Genomic DNA, 14,447 nt, shown 5'->3' with positions numbered 1-14,447 from the left:
TGACGCCACACCCACTGTGTCTGTCGTTTGCCCCTCCCGCCACAGTGGTGGAGAATGCGGGCAAGGCGGGGCTTAGACAGCGCAGTGGGCAACACCTGATGACGTCATCCCCTCTCGCTCGCAAAAGTTCGTGAAAACCCGGACAGGGACGGAGGAACGACGGAGACGGCCTCCCAGCCGCAAGAAGGGTAAGTGATGTTTCAGTTAGTCACTTATCCTGCGGTTGGTTGAGGCTGTCGACTAATACCGGTTTTTCTGTCCCTGTTCCGGTACGCGGCGAGAGGGAGCGTTGCCTTGGAGAGGAATCCCCGCCCACTCCGACCGCTGGAGCCTGGATGAGGAAGGTAGCACTCCTGCGTGGGCGGCGACCTTAGGACGGGGATGTCGCTTGGGGGGGGGAATGTGGCGAGGCGTCTGCCCGCCCCCCTAATTTTCATCACCACCCCGTCCCGTATTCGCCGCCCTTCTCCAGGCTCCCGACGGGAGTGGGTGTGTAGGGGAGAGGAGGGGCGTGTAATCGGCTCGGGCTGGCGGCGTGTGATGGGGACACCTGATGTAAATGAAGCCTCATCACCGCCGCTGTTTAAATCCCGAGCGCGCCTCTCCTCGGGAGACCGGTCTCTTTCCCCCGTGCATGCACGCTGGTGTCCTCGCGGGTCCAGGAGGGGGTGAAGAGGGAATCCCGCGCCACAAGAGTTTGGAGAGCCGCCGGACCCGCGGTCCGGTTGAGGCCGCCAGAAGCCGCCGCCCCAGCGCCGGACAGCTCGAGAGGGATGAGCCTGCCGGAGATGCTGCCGCCCTAGCACCCCGGCGCTAGTATGGAAAGCGCCCGCGGCCGCCGGACTCCGCCCCTCTCCTGGACCCTTCCCCTCTGAACACTACCGTTCCGTCACGCTGCCCCAGCACCCGAGGACACCAGACTCCCCTTTTATTTTGGACACTGTTTTACTTTATGGACTCACTTTCCCTTATTTTCTGTTTAATAAAAGCCTCTCCGAGGCCTGACGCCACACCCACTGTGTCTGTCGTTTGCCCCTCCCGCCACAATATATATATATATATATAAATATAATCATGAAAAAAGATATAAAGTAAAACTCTCTCTTTAGTGATGCTGACCTTATTTTGTTTGTTTTCAGGCTCCTAATAAAGGATGGGAGTAACATTGACTCTCCACCCCTGTATGACTCATACGCAGTTGAGTATCTGCCCACTGAGGGGGTCACCAGCACCGGCAGGTATCTGTTTGTGGAATTCACCAGTGACGAGACGGGCACATGCACTGGAGCTGCCATCCGATATGAAGGTACAAGGTCTCTTCTGTATTTCCAGAACATGAGTTATTCATGTCTTCCAGTAATTTAACAAAAGAGCTTGTTCACTTTTGCATCTCATTAGTTTTGGTCTCTATAAGGCCTGAACAAATTTGTTACAGCAGCTAAAGAAGAGCAGAGAGGGCCAGATAGAACAGATGTTACCTAGAGACAAAAGATTACTAGGTATATTTATAGAGTTACAGGTTCACTGTGACCAAGGACTACTGACAAACAACATCCTACTGAAATAACACTATAAATACTAAATTGCTAGAGAATGCAAGAACTGATAATGAGCATCTTGACTGCAGTTTAAGTCAGATTGGATTAAAGCATCTGCCAAGTGCGTGAATCTAAATGTAAAAATAACATTTTACTGTTAATGAGAAAAATAATGAACATTGTTTTATTGTTGTGTTTATTACACTGAGGCAAATAATTATTTGATCCCCTGCTGATTTTCTACGTTTGCCCACTGACAAAGAAATGATTAGTCTATCATTTTAATGGTAGGTTTATTTGAACAGTGAGAGAAAGAATAACAACAACAAAAAATCCAGAAAAACACATTTAAAAAAAGTTATAAATTTATTTGCATTTTAATGAGTGAAATAAGTATTTGACTTCGCAAAACATGATTTAGTACTTAGTGGCAAAATGCTTGTTGGCAGTCACAGAAGTCAGACATTTCTTGTAGTTGGCCACCAGGTTAGCACACTTCTCTTTGCAAGTCATTAAGGTTTCGAGGCTGACATTTGGCAACTCGAACCTTCGGCTCTCTCTACAGATTTTCTATGGGATTAAGGTCTAGAGACTGGCTAGTGTTCTTCCTTTATGAGCCACTCCTTTGTTGCCTTGGCCATGCGTTTTGGGTCATTGTCATGCTGGAATACCCGTCCATAATCCATTTTTGATGACCTGGCTGATAGAAGGAGGTTCTCACCCAAGATTTGACGGTATATGGCCCCATCCATCGTCCCTTTGATGTGGTGCAGTTGTCCTGTCCCCTTAGCAGAAAAACACCCCCAAAGCATAATGTTTCCACCTCATTGTTTGACGGTGGGGATGGTGTTCTTGGTGTCATAGGCAGCATTCCTCCTCCTCCAAACACAGCGAGTTGAGTTGATACCAAAGAGCTTGATTTTGGTCTCATCTGACCACAACACTTTCACCCAGTTCTCCTCTGAATCACTGAGATGTTCATTGGCAACCTTCAGGCCTGTACATGTGCTTTCTTCAGAAGGGGGACCTTGCGGGCGCTGCAGGATTTCAGTCCTTCACGGCGTAGTGTTACCAATTGTTTTCTTGGTGACCAAGTTCCCAGCTGCCTTAAGATCATTAACAAGATCCTCCCGTGTAGTTCTGGGCTGATTCCTCACTGTTCTCATGATCATTGAAACTCCACGGGTAAGATCTTGCATGGAGCCCTGGACCGAAGGAGATTGACAGTTATTTTGTGTTTCTTCCATTCACGAATAATTGCACCAACTGTTGCCACCTTCTCACCAAGCTGCTTGGCGATGGTCTTGTAGCCCATTCCAGCCTTGTGTAGGTCTACAATCTTGTCCCTGACATCCTTGGACATCTCTTTGGTCTTGGCCATGGTGGAGAGTTTGAAATCTGATTGACTGATTGCCTCTTTATACAGGTAACAACTGAGATTAGGAGCACTCCCTTTAAGAGGGTGCTCCTAATCTCAGCTCATTTTCTGTGTAAAAGACACAAGGGAGCCAGAAATCTTGCTGATTGATAGGGGATCAAATACTTATTTTACTCATTAAAATGCAAATCAATTTATAACTTTTTTGAAAGGTGTTTTTCTGGATTTTTTGTTGTTATGCTGTCTCTCACTGTTGAAATAAACCTACCATTAAAATTATAGACTGATCATTTCTTTGTCAGTGGGCAAACGTAGAAAATCAGCAGAGGATCAAATCATTTTTTCCTCACTGTATATTGTATAAATGTTATTTTTCTGCATGTTCCACAGCATTTGCTCAGGGGAGCTGTTATGAGCCGTTTGTGAAGTATGGAAATTTCTCCACAAGTGATCCTGCGTTTGGAGTTGGTTCTGTGGTGGAGTTCACCTGTGAGCCCGGTTATACACTGGAGCAGGGCGCTGTTATTTTAGAATGCGTAAATGATGAAAATCCACAATGGAATGAGACAGAACCAGCCTGCAGAGGTGATTTTGTGTGTCTGTGTGTGTGTGTGTGTGTGTGTGTGTGTGTGATTTCTTATTCAGCATGCCAACTGAATTATAGCCTAATCTTTACTTCATTTTTTGCAATTTTTTCTCTGATTACATTTTTTGTAAATTTTATGGGTCTGGCTTCCGTTCTCATCCGTATCCAGCTATTTTTAGCTGTGCAAAAACACTTGTGTTGCTGCTTGATATTGCAAATTGATGTGTCTTACCATATTATTTTAATGTATTATCCTAATTATAAACACACTGGTTTGTAGTACAAACAGTTTTACCATTCACTGCACATTGTTATTCCTCTCGTTATTTCTCTATAGTAGATAATGAACCGTAAGTCTCACCCATATGCTTACTTCTGCGTTAAAGAAAAAGGTGGATACATTTGGAGTTAAAAAATCGTGTTAAATTTCCATTGTAATCTTGCTCCCTCCGAAGTAATTTAAAATCACCTGACATTGTTATTAGGACTTCCCAAATCATTAATACAAATTTCCCAGAGGAGGACTTGAACTCATCATTTGTTTGTTTTACAGCGGTGTGCAGTGGAGAAATAACAGATTCAGCAGGAGTGGTGCTTTCTCCAAACTGGCCTGAAGCGTATGACAAAGGCCAGGATTGTATCTGGGGTCTACATGTGGAGGAGGACAAGAGATTTATGCTGGATGTCCAGGTGTGAGTATCTGAACCTCTATGTATGGTATGAGTGTGGACAGAAAAGGATAGCTGGTTATATTTTATTTTTGTCTTTGTGTAGCTAAGTGTGTGTTGCTTTTCTTCTCTAATGAGAATGCTTTCACTTCTCTATTAGCATTCGGTACAGTTCACCACCTTCCAATTACAGAGGAACAGTGTGTGTAATGACAGCTGATTAATTGATTTAGCACAGACATGAAGGCCACCCACGGACTCATTAACACTCAGCGCTAATGGGCCCTCATACAGGTGCCAGGCTTGAACACCTGGATAGGGGTCACACCTGCACATGTTACTTTAAGACAAGCTTAAAGATCTGTAGTAAACATCAAGGCAAATCATTTTTGATGAGTTTTAAATAGAAAACCACAAATATTTGTTGGTTTTGGTGGTATGAGTGGGGGTTAGGGTGGTATGAATTGGTTTGAATGGTATAGGCAGGTTTGGAGTGGTGTGAATTGGTTTTGGATAGTATGGATGGGATTTATGGAGTTATTGACAGGTTTTGTGGTGGTATAAGTTGGGATAGTGGTATAGATAGATTTGGATTAATATGGGTGAGTTTTGTGAAGTTATTTGTAGTGATATGAGTGGGGATTACGTTGATATGAATTGGTTTGGGTGGTACAGGTAGGTGTGGAGTGATATATATGGATTTTGTGGAATTATTGGTGGATTAGAGTCGTTTAAATTGATTTTGGACAATATGGATGGGATTTATGGAGTTATTGGTAGGTTTTGTGGTGGCATGACTGGATATTTATTTGGTTTGAATTGATTTGGAGTGGAATAGGTAGGTTTGGAGTGATATGGATAGGTTTTGTGGAATTTTTGGTGGATTAGGGTGGTATGAATTGGTTTTGGATGGTATGGATGGGATTTATGGAGTTATTAATAGATTTTGGGGTGGTATAAATTGATTTAGAGTGGTATGGGTAGGTTTGGATTGATATGGGTGGGTTTTGTGAAGTTATTTGTGGATTTTGTGGTGGTATGAGTGTCGATTAGGGTGGTATAGGTAGATTTGGAGCAACATGGATGGGTTTTGTAGAATTATTGGTGGATTAGGGTGGTGTGAATTGGTTTTGGACAGAATTTATGAAGTTACTGTGTTGATATCAGTGGGGATATAAGTGGTATGAATTGATTTGGGATAGTATAGGTAGGTTTGGATTAGGGATGCACCGATACCACTTTTTCCAGTACTTGCCCGATACCAATACTTTTATTTTCATTACTTGCCAATTCCGAAGTATTTTACCAGTAAATTTGTCAAATATTGGGTACAGAAACTAACAGAATATGTATAATGATAGTTGGTTAACTTAATTTGTAATGGGTTACAATCAACCAAAAATTATTCAGACACCTGTTAGTATGACAATATTTACACAACTATCAATACCCTTAGCCTGAATGACAGCCTGTAGTCTCCTGGACATAGTATCAACCAGATTCATGCAAACCTGAATTTATCATTTTTGGTCCCAAATTATCAATTTTACTGGTTTTGGGAATAATATGTCACAGTTTACTATATTTTACTATCCTCACTCACATAAATGAACTAGAGTGTCCTGCACCCACTAGTAAAAAAAAAAAATCAAATTATATCTTGTGTCTGAATTTTTGGGAAAAACAGCATATGCTGGTTAGGTGTGTTTTGAAGAACGGTAGCTGGTTTCAGCTGGTTTAAGATTGTCCTTAGTTGGTCATGAGCTGGTCCTGAGAAACTAGCTCCTGCTCAGGAATATCTTAAACCATCTTATAACCAGCTCATGACCAACTAAGGAATAGCTTAAACCAGCTCAAACCAGCTACCATTCTTCAAAACATACCTAACCAGCATATTCTGTTTTTTTTTTCAACAGGGATTTATGTGTAATGAATTGATTTGGGGTGGATAGGTAGCATAGGTAGGTTTGGATTGATATAGGTGGGTTTTGTGGTGTATTAGTGAGGATTAGGGTGGTATGAATTGATTTTGGGTGTTATAGGTAGGTTTAGAACTATATGGATGGGTTTTATGGAAGGTTTTGTGGTGGTATGAGTGGGAATTAGAGTGGTATGAATTAGTTTGTGGATCTGCTGGTGAGTGCAGTATAAGTTGTTTTGGGATGGTATGGTTGGATTTTAGGATGTATGGGAGTAAGAAAGTTTATTTGTGTTAGGTAGGTTTGACATCGTCTTTGACAAAACGTTTTTGCAAAGAAAGAATGTGGCATTTTTAAACAAACCTACTCTATTTTATTTTATTTATTTTATTTTACTCTTTATATTTTACTTATTATTAAGAAGAAAAAATAAAGTAAAATTAAACGTATTTGTATTACTCTGACATTCTGCCCTTTTTAGAAGCCAATGGTCCACCAGTCATCAAGTCTTCCTGAGGCTGAGTGTGACATTATCTCTACACCCAGAGCCTCCGTGTCCCAACATGCATCATTAGCTCAGCTTTACTGGCTTCTGCACAACACTATCTTCCAAACTTACCCTCCAAAACACACACCCACACACACAGACTTGAAAGACAAATCTCTAACAATGACCCTGTTTGGTGGAAGAAGGGGGAAAAAACATCTGTCCATCTCAGCTGATAATCAGGACATGTATATGTGTATTTAACATGTAAACCTTTCATTGCACCCAGTCTTTTGTCAGGCTATGAATATTAACACAGCTCATCTGTGACCTTCCCAAACAACAGAACCCGAAGGGCTGACAGCTGTGTGACAGCCCTGAGGGCTCTGCCTCTCTGCTTTCCAACATTACACTAAATAAATCTCATTTCTTTGCGAAATGTCACTTCCCCATTGAAGAGGTAAATGCAGCCTCCCGATAGATGAGGGAATCTAAACACTGGCCTTTATTGCCATTTAGCATGGCAGAATGGAAAACATGATTGATTCTCAGCGTGGATACTGTTGTGTAAAATTCTGCCTAGGCTGTGTAATTTGTTTTTCCCTTGCATTACTCATGTTGGTTTGGAAATGAAGATGAATTGCAGAATGACATCAGCAAACCATCTGGGAAAAAACGTGGCTGGTGGTGTGACAGCTTCTTATGTTAGAATGCCACCATTCTTCTTAATTAAAGGGATAGTTCACCTAAAAATACATTTTCTCTTAGGATTTTTTTATTCTTTTGCTTTAAACGTGTATTATTATTTTCTTTAGTGTAATACAAAAATCTATTCTATTATGGTAGGAGCTACAACCTGAGCTACATTAATGATGTGCATTCATATGTTTTATTAGTCTTCGTCTGGGAAAGAATGACCTGCTTACCTTTTATGATGGTGATGACCTCACAGCCAACATCCTGGGCCAGTACAGCGGTTTCCTCCCTCGATTTAGACTCTACACATCTACCGCTGATGTGACTATCCAGTTTCAGTCTGATCCAGCCTCCAACGTCTACGGATACAACAATGGCTTTGTAGTGCATTTCTTTGGTAAGCGACGTTATGAGAATGTGCTGAACATCTTTACATTCTTGCTTACAGTAAGTATTTACAATAACATTAGTACATTGAGGATCAGTTATTGACATGTCTGTTGAGCCAGTGCTTGTATTTTCCTAAATGAATCATGTTTGGACAGTGATGGCCCTCAGTGTCTAAACAAGCAGTAGAGGTGCCAACCTGCTTGGCAGTGCCCATCATTGGCAAAGACTGAGATGAGCAACTGTTTTCTCACAACGGCCTGATTTACATTCAAATCATAACATTAAAAATAAAAAAATCCCAAGACCCCATGTCTCTTTTCTCCTTCCACCATCCAAATACCAGAAGTGCCACGTAATGACACCTGTGCAGAGCTGCCAGAAATCCTTAATGGCTGGAAGAGCACGTCTCAACCCGATCTGACCCATGGCACTGTCATTACCTACCAGTGTTACCCAGGCTTCCGTCTGCAGGGCTCAGAGATCCTGATGTGCCAGTGGGATCTAACATGGAGTGGAGACGTCCCAATCTGTGAGAAAAGTAAGAGCAAACATCACACCTAAAGGTCACAGCAGATCATTAGTGCTTAAATCACACTAAGAAAACTTAATTAACATGCTGATAATGACTGCATAGATTTAAAGCTGCCACCTACTGGTGATTTAATATTATTACATAAAGTTCAAGTCAAAAGGTTACATGCACCCTATAGAATCTGCAAAATGTTAACCATTTTACCAAAATAAGAGGGATTGTACACAGTGCATGTTAATTTTTATTTTGTACTGACCTGAATAAGATATTTTACATAAAAGATGTTTACATATAGTCCATAAAAGAGAAAATAATAGTTGAATTTATAAAAATGACACTGTTCAAAAGTTTACATACACTTGATTCTTAATACTTTGTTGTTACCTGAATGATCCACAGCTGTGTTTTTTTGTTTAGTGATAGTTGTTCATGAGTCCCTTGTTTGTCCTGAACAGTTAAACTGCCTGCTGTTCTTCAGAAAAATCCTTTAGGTCCCACAAATTCTTTGGTTTTTCAGCATTTTTGTGTATTTGAACCCTTTCCAACAATGACTGTATGGTTTTGAGATCCATCTTTTCACATTGACGACAACTGAGGGACTCATATGCAACTATTACAGAAGGTTCAAATACTCACTGATGCTTCAGAAGGAAAAAACAATATATTAAGGGCCAGGGGTGTCATTTTTTCTTATTTTTGCTTAAATATAATATTTTTTCATTTATTACTGTGCTTCAGAAGCTACAGAAGATACTTACATGTTCCCCAGAAGACAAAATAAAAGTTACATTTTCCCTGATCTTCAAATTCAGAAAGTATTCTTAAAGTTGCTCTTAATGCATTGTTTTTCTTTCTGAAGCACCAGTGAGCGTTTGAACCAGATTCTAAAAGGTGTATGAAAACTTCAACTGTATAATAACCTACCTATCACGTGTGTGGGTTTAACGATGGTGATTTGTTGGTTTGAGAATATTTGATAATAATTAGACCGATTTTGCCTTGAAAAATTAATATTACATTTCCACAACATTATGATGTGCATTACAGTGAAATGAGCCAAAACCTCTGTGCAAACCCATTGTTTTTAAATAATTAAATTATTTCATATAACTAATTGACATAATACAACATTAATATAATTAATTAATATTATTAATTAATAATATTAAACAGTTTTAACCACCCTAACTCATGTTTAAAATGGAAATTAGATTTATATATTTAATATTTAGAATTATTATTTATTTGTTTAATTGTAACATCATTATTATTTTTTAATAATGTATATACAGTTAATATTAAATATTATTCATGTTTTAACCACACAAAGACTTTATAAATATAATTTAGACTTTTATACTATACAGGACACTTTAAGTATATTTAGATATATTTATTTGTCTATTTTTAATACATTATTCTTATTATATTTTTAATGAAATTAAAATGTTCTGCACAAAACAATTCATTTCCATGATTCTTTTGCTTCTCTGGTTTGTTTTCTTATTACTTATCTTAATTCATAAATGTTTTGTTTTTCAGTGTTGGGAACTGTTTAAAGTTTTCTGTATTTTGATATTTGCCTAGTTATGTCATGTGAGGATCCAGGACTAGTGGACAACAGCCGAAAACTGGTGACCGGCTCTCGTTTCGCTGTGGGCTCTTCCGTGGAGTACATTTGCAACAAAGGATACACACTTTCTGGCCCAGGAGTGCTCACTTGCTACAGCAGAGATACTGCAGACCCAAAGTGGGGTGAAAGACTTCCCAAATGTGTCCGTAAGTGGTAAAACATCTGTGCTGTTGAATTCTTAATATTTACTTCTTAGCATTACAAGAAATGCTAAAACTTACACTCTACCGCCATCTAGTGGACTCCGGGATTACTGCGTCAAACCACATAGAGTGCATTCCAGCGGACTGAAATCTTTGTTTTTTCTTTAGCTGAAAGATATGAACCCTGCAGTAACCCTGGCGCGCCCTCCACGGCCATCCAAAGTTCAGAGAAAGCGTTCTTCCACGCAGGAGAGACTCTGAGCTTTACCTGCCGCGTAGGTCACGTGCTTCAGGGTGAACCAACTATCCACTGTGTACCTGGACATCCCTCTCAGTGGAGCGGAGCGCCCCCTATGTGCAGAGGTACCAACTGCTTTCATTTCAAGTGGCATATATCTTGGATTAGTTTTAAAGCATTGTTTAAAGATTAAAGTGTCTCAGAAGTTGTTATTGGTGTTTTTCAGCTTCCTCAAGAAACACTGACGAACACAGATTGAACGGTGACACTATTTTTAGTATTATCAGAATGTTTTGATCACCAAAGATCTTCATTTATCTTCAGTTTTTTTTCTTTTTATGTTTGTAAAATGTCCACATTACAGCTGCCGATTCAGAGTTTCATGTGGAGGGCGTCAACATTGCCATCGCAGTTCTGATTCCTGTAGCGGTGGTGCTAATGCTCCTCTTGGTTGCTTTCCTCTGCATCTCAATGTAAGTTTCAAGGAAAGGGGAAAGGACATATTGTTTTGGGGTTTGTTTTTCCACTAATAAGGTTGTTTTGTTTGTCTCTCCAGAGCTCAAAGCAAGACTTTTCAGCTCCCTGGATCGTCATCACCACCATATGATAACATGACAGAAGAATCTGCATTTGACAACCCTGTATATGAGACGGGAGTAAGTATGGATGCTATGAACCTCAGAGACGTGGGCTCTCACAACACCATCGTCCTGTCCTGATCAACCCTGCCTGCCATTCTGTCATTCCACCTGTCATCTATGACTCTGACCTCGTCTGCAGAACAAATAGTGCATATAAATGGCTAAACAGCAAACAGAGAAACATGCTCTTATTTTAAAAGCCAGTATTTGTACTGTAATACAGCAGTATTAATATCAGTAATAGCGCTATTAAGAACTGGAATAGATATATCATAAAACTGTCTTCATAATTTAGTGCTTAATGTTACATTTACAGTTGAGGTTGAAAGTTTACATAGACTGTGCAGAATCTGCAAAATAAGTTAATTATTTTACCAAAATAAGAGGGATCATACAACGTGCATTCTTTTTTATTTAGTACTGACCTGAATAAGATATTTCACATAAAAGATTTTTACATATAGTCCACAAGAGGAAATAATAGTTGAATTTATAAAACTTACCCTGTTCAAAAGTTTACATATGCTTGGTTCTTAATACTGTCTAGCTGTATTTTTTTGTTTAGTGATAGATGTTCATTTAAATTGCCCACACTTCTTCAGAAAAATCCTTTGGTTTTTCAGCATTTTTGTGTATTTGAATGCTTTCCACCAATGACTTGTGTATGATTTTGAGATCCATCTTTTCACACTGAGGACAACTGAGGGACTCATATGCAACTATTACAGAAGGTTTAAACACTCACTGATGGTTTACTGAGGAAACATAATGCATTACGAGCTGGGAGGGGGGGGGGGGGGGGGTAAAAGTAAATTTATCTTATTTTGTCTTCTGGGAAACATATAAGTATCTTCTGTAGCTTCTGGAGGGCAGTACTAAATGAAAAGATATATATATTTAGGCTAAATAATAAAAAAAAATCTTCATTCTGTTCAAAAGTTTACACCCCTGGCTCTTAATGCATCGTTTTTCTTTTTGAAGCATCATTGAGTGTTTGATCCTTCTGTAATAGTTGCATAGAGTCCCTCAGTTGTCCCCATTGTGAAAAGATGGATCTCAAAGTTAAAAAGTCAAAGAATTTGTGGGACCTGAAAGATTTTTTTGAAGAACAGCAGGCACTTTAACTGTTCAATAACCAAGGGACTAATGAACAATTATCACTAAACAAACAACAACAACAACAACAAAAACAGATGTGGATCATTCAGGTAACAACACAGTATTAAGAATCAAGTGTATGTAGTAGACTATGTAAACGTCTTTTATGTGAAATATGTTATTCAGGTCAGTACTAAATAAAAAATAACATGCATTTTGTATGATGCCCCAAACATTTTGCAGATTCTGCTAGGTGTATGTAAACTTTTGACCTCAACTGTAATGCTTAATGTTACATAAAATTTTAAGAAATGCATTTTTCTGTTTTAATAATATTTCACATTCACAATTGCTGCTGTATATTTATAACATACAAAAATCTTAGAATAAAAATGTCAGGTTGCAATGGAGAAAGAAAGACTCTGGGTCCCTCATGAAAACATTCACTTTAGATGAAAAAAAAAAAAAAAAAACATTTAGGCTTGAGGCTGTGGGTCATTGATATCTAGAACTCAGCAGATGGTGTGAATGTGTGTCTCAATTCACCCTCTTAATGTTCTCTTGTTGCAGTACTTCATATTTACCAAAAATGCACCTTCTCATCATCAAGTAACCAAGTCACCAGGGTCAGAAATAAATGAGGGCTTGTGGCAAAAATGCCACTAGAATAAACAAAAATGCCTCATAAATTCAAGACAAAAGGGAAAAAATGTCCCCTTGTCACGATTAAAATGAAATGTGAAAATAAATTTAAAAAGTGTTAATATATGGAATTACATTTAGATTTAATTTCTGACCCTGCAAGTCACCCATATCTGTTGAATGTGAAAAGTTCTGTCCAAATTCCAATAAATAATCACACACTTATTAATGTTTAGTTAAATTGTATTTCCTACATAAGAGACTCGCAGGACTCATTTTTGTGTTTCAAGTCACATGTTCACATTCATAATTTTTGTTTCATGTTTTCATGTGTTTTTTATTGGAAAGAAGGTGATACTTCTATGCAGCAAGGATGCATTAAATTGATCAAAAGTGACAGAAAAGATATTTAAAATGTTAGAAAAAAATGCATAACGGATTCCACAAAAATATTAAGCAGGATAGCTGTTTTCAAAATTGATCAAAATAAGAATAAATGATTTTAAGTACAAATTGATATTACTGGATATTTTAATGATTTCTGAAGGACCATGTGACACTGAAGACTGGAGTAATGGCTGCTGAAAAATCAGCATTGCATCACAGAAAAAAAAAATTATATCAAGTTCTAGATATCAAAACTGTTATAAATATTTAAACTGTATTTACATTTTACATTTTAATGTATTTTTGATCAAATAAATGCAGCCTTGGTGAGCGCAAGACAAAACCCCACACTCAGTAAATTATAAATAAATGTGATATTTTTGAATATACTGTATGTCATTTCCAAAGCTGTGTATTTTTTCATTAAAAGGTTTTGCTTCAAATACTAACTTGGATCACCATCTGTATTTAAGATGGTTCTGAATGAAAGCTTTGAATGTTAAGACAAAGTGGAACTACTGTACTGTACTGAAGTCTGATTTGTTTATCTTTTCAGGATGCGAGGCAATATGAGGTGTGTATGTAAAACTCATCTGTCTTTCTTTTGGCACCTCCCCTCTTTTGTTCTGCTGGGCTCCTGTAAATGTATTTTCTCTAAGACTTCTGCCAGCACATTAAAGATGGTGGACAATAGAGTGTTATTTCTGTAGCACATCAGAGCCTGAGGTTTGTGTTGTACTTTTTTTGTCTGGTAAAAATCCCCAAGGCTCACACCTTGAGGCTGGACAATGTAACAGAATGCACTGGATTCTTTGTTGCACACTGGGGAACAACAGAAATGGAAACTGTTTTCACCCACATAGAGCAAAACCTATGAGAGTCAAGGGGATTGGCTGAGAGTCTTGAGTTCCAGTTGCACTCATGATGGTGATAAAGCCATTTCTCTATGTATAACATTGGCACTGTCGCTGCATGGGGGCTTATTTGCAGAACACTTTGTAAATAAATGGTCTAAAACTACATGATGGTGTTGTGTGTTTATTTTGCAATATAGTGTGTGGAGCTCTGGAAGATTTTATTTGAACAAGACATTCACTGCAATAAAACTACATTTTGTTTTTCAATAGAATCTATTCTAATTTATACTAAATATTAAATATATCTATCTATATTAAATTCTGAATATTTAATATGAATACACATGCAAATAATAAAAATCTGACTATATACACTAGCAGTCAAAAGTAAGATTTTTAATGTTTTTTTTTATCTCTTCTGTTTAGCAAGCCTGCATTTATTTGATCCAAAGTACAGCAAAACAGTAAATTTTGGAAATATTTTTACTATTTAAAATAATTGTTTTCTATGTGATTTTATTGATAATGATCAAAGCTACATTTTCAGCATCGTCGCTTCAGTCTTTAGTGTCACATGATACTTCAGAAATCATTCTAATATGCTGATTTGCTGT

General features: G+C 38.4%; 1 protein-coding gene across 2 annotated transcripts in view; it reads left to right on the top strand.

The window, feature by feature from the left end:
- sez6a (seizure related 6 homolog a) overlaps positions 1-13,996 on the top strand; it is a 66,855-nt gene extending 52,859 nt beyond the window's left edge. Inside the window, exons 7-17 of one of the 2 annotated variants that reach the window (XM_073829682.1) lie at positions 1,140-1,306; positions 3,307-3,501; positions 4,056-4,194; positions 7,473-7,669; positions 8,006-8,200; positions 9,782-9,973; positions 10,139-10,333; positions 10,435-10,470; positions 10,573-10,681; positions 10,765-10,864; positions 13,533-13,996. In XM_073829682.1, the coding sequence (XP_073685783.1) occupies positions 1,140-1,306; positions 3,307-3,501; positions 4,056-4,194; positions 7,473-7,669; positions 8,006-8,200; positions 9,782-9,973; positions 10,139-10,333; positions 10,435-10,470; positions 10,573-10,681; positions 10,765-10,864; positions 13,533-13,562 (1,555 nt within the window). In that variant the 3' untranslated portion in view covers positions 13,563-13,996. Of the gene's footprint in view, positions 1-1,139; positions 1,307-3,306; positions 3,502-4,055; positions 4,195-7,472; positions 7,670-8,005; positions 8,201-9,781; positions 9,974-10,138; positions 10,334-10,434; positions 10,471-10,572; positions 10,682-10,764; positions 11,629-13,532 lie in introns of those variants that run through there. The other variant, XM_073829681.1, reaches the window with a different exon arrangement.
- The last annotated feature ends 451 nt before the right edge of the window (positions 13,997-14,447 follow it).

The sequence above is a fragment of the Garra rufa genome, chromosome 23 (genome assembly GCF_049309525.1).
Source record: "Garra rufa chromosome 23, GarRuf1.0, whole genome shotgun sequence".
NCBI lineage: Eukaryota > Metazoa > Chordata > Actinopteri > Cypriniformes > Cyprinidae > Garra > Garra rufa.
This window is presented reverse-complemented; position numbering and strand designations above follow the sequence as displayed.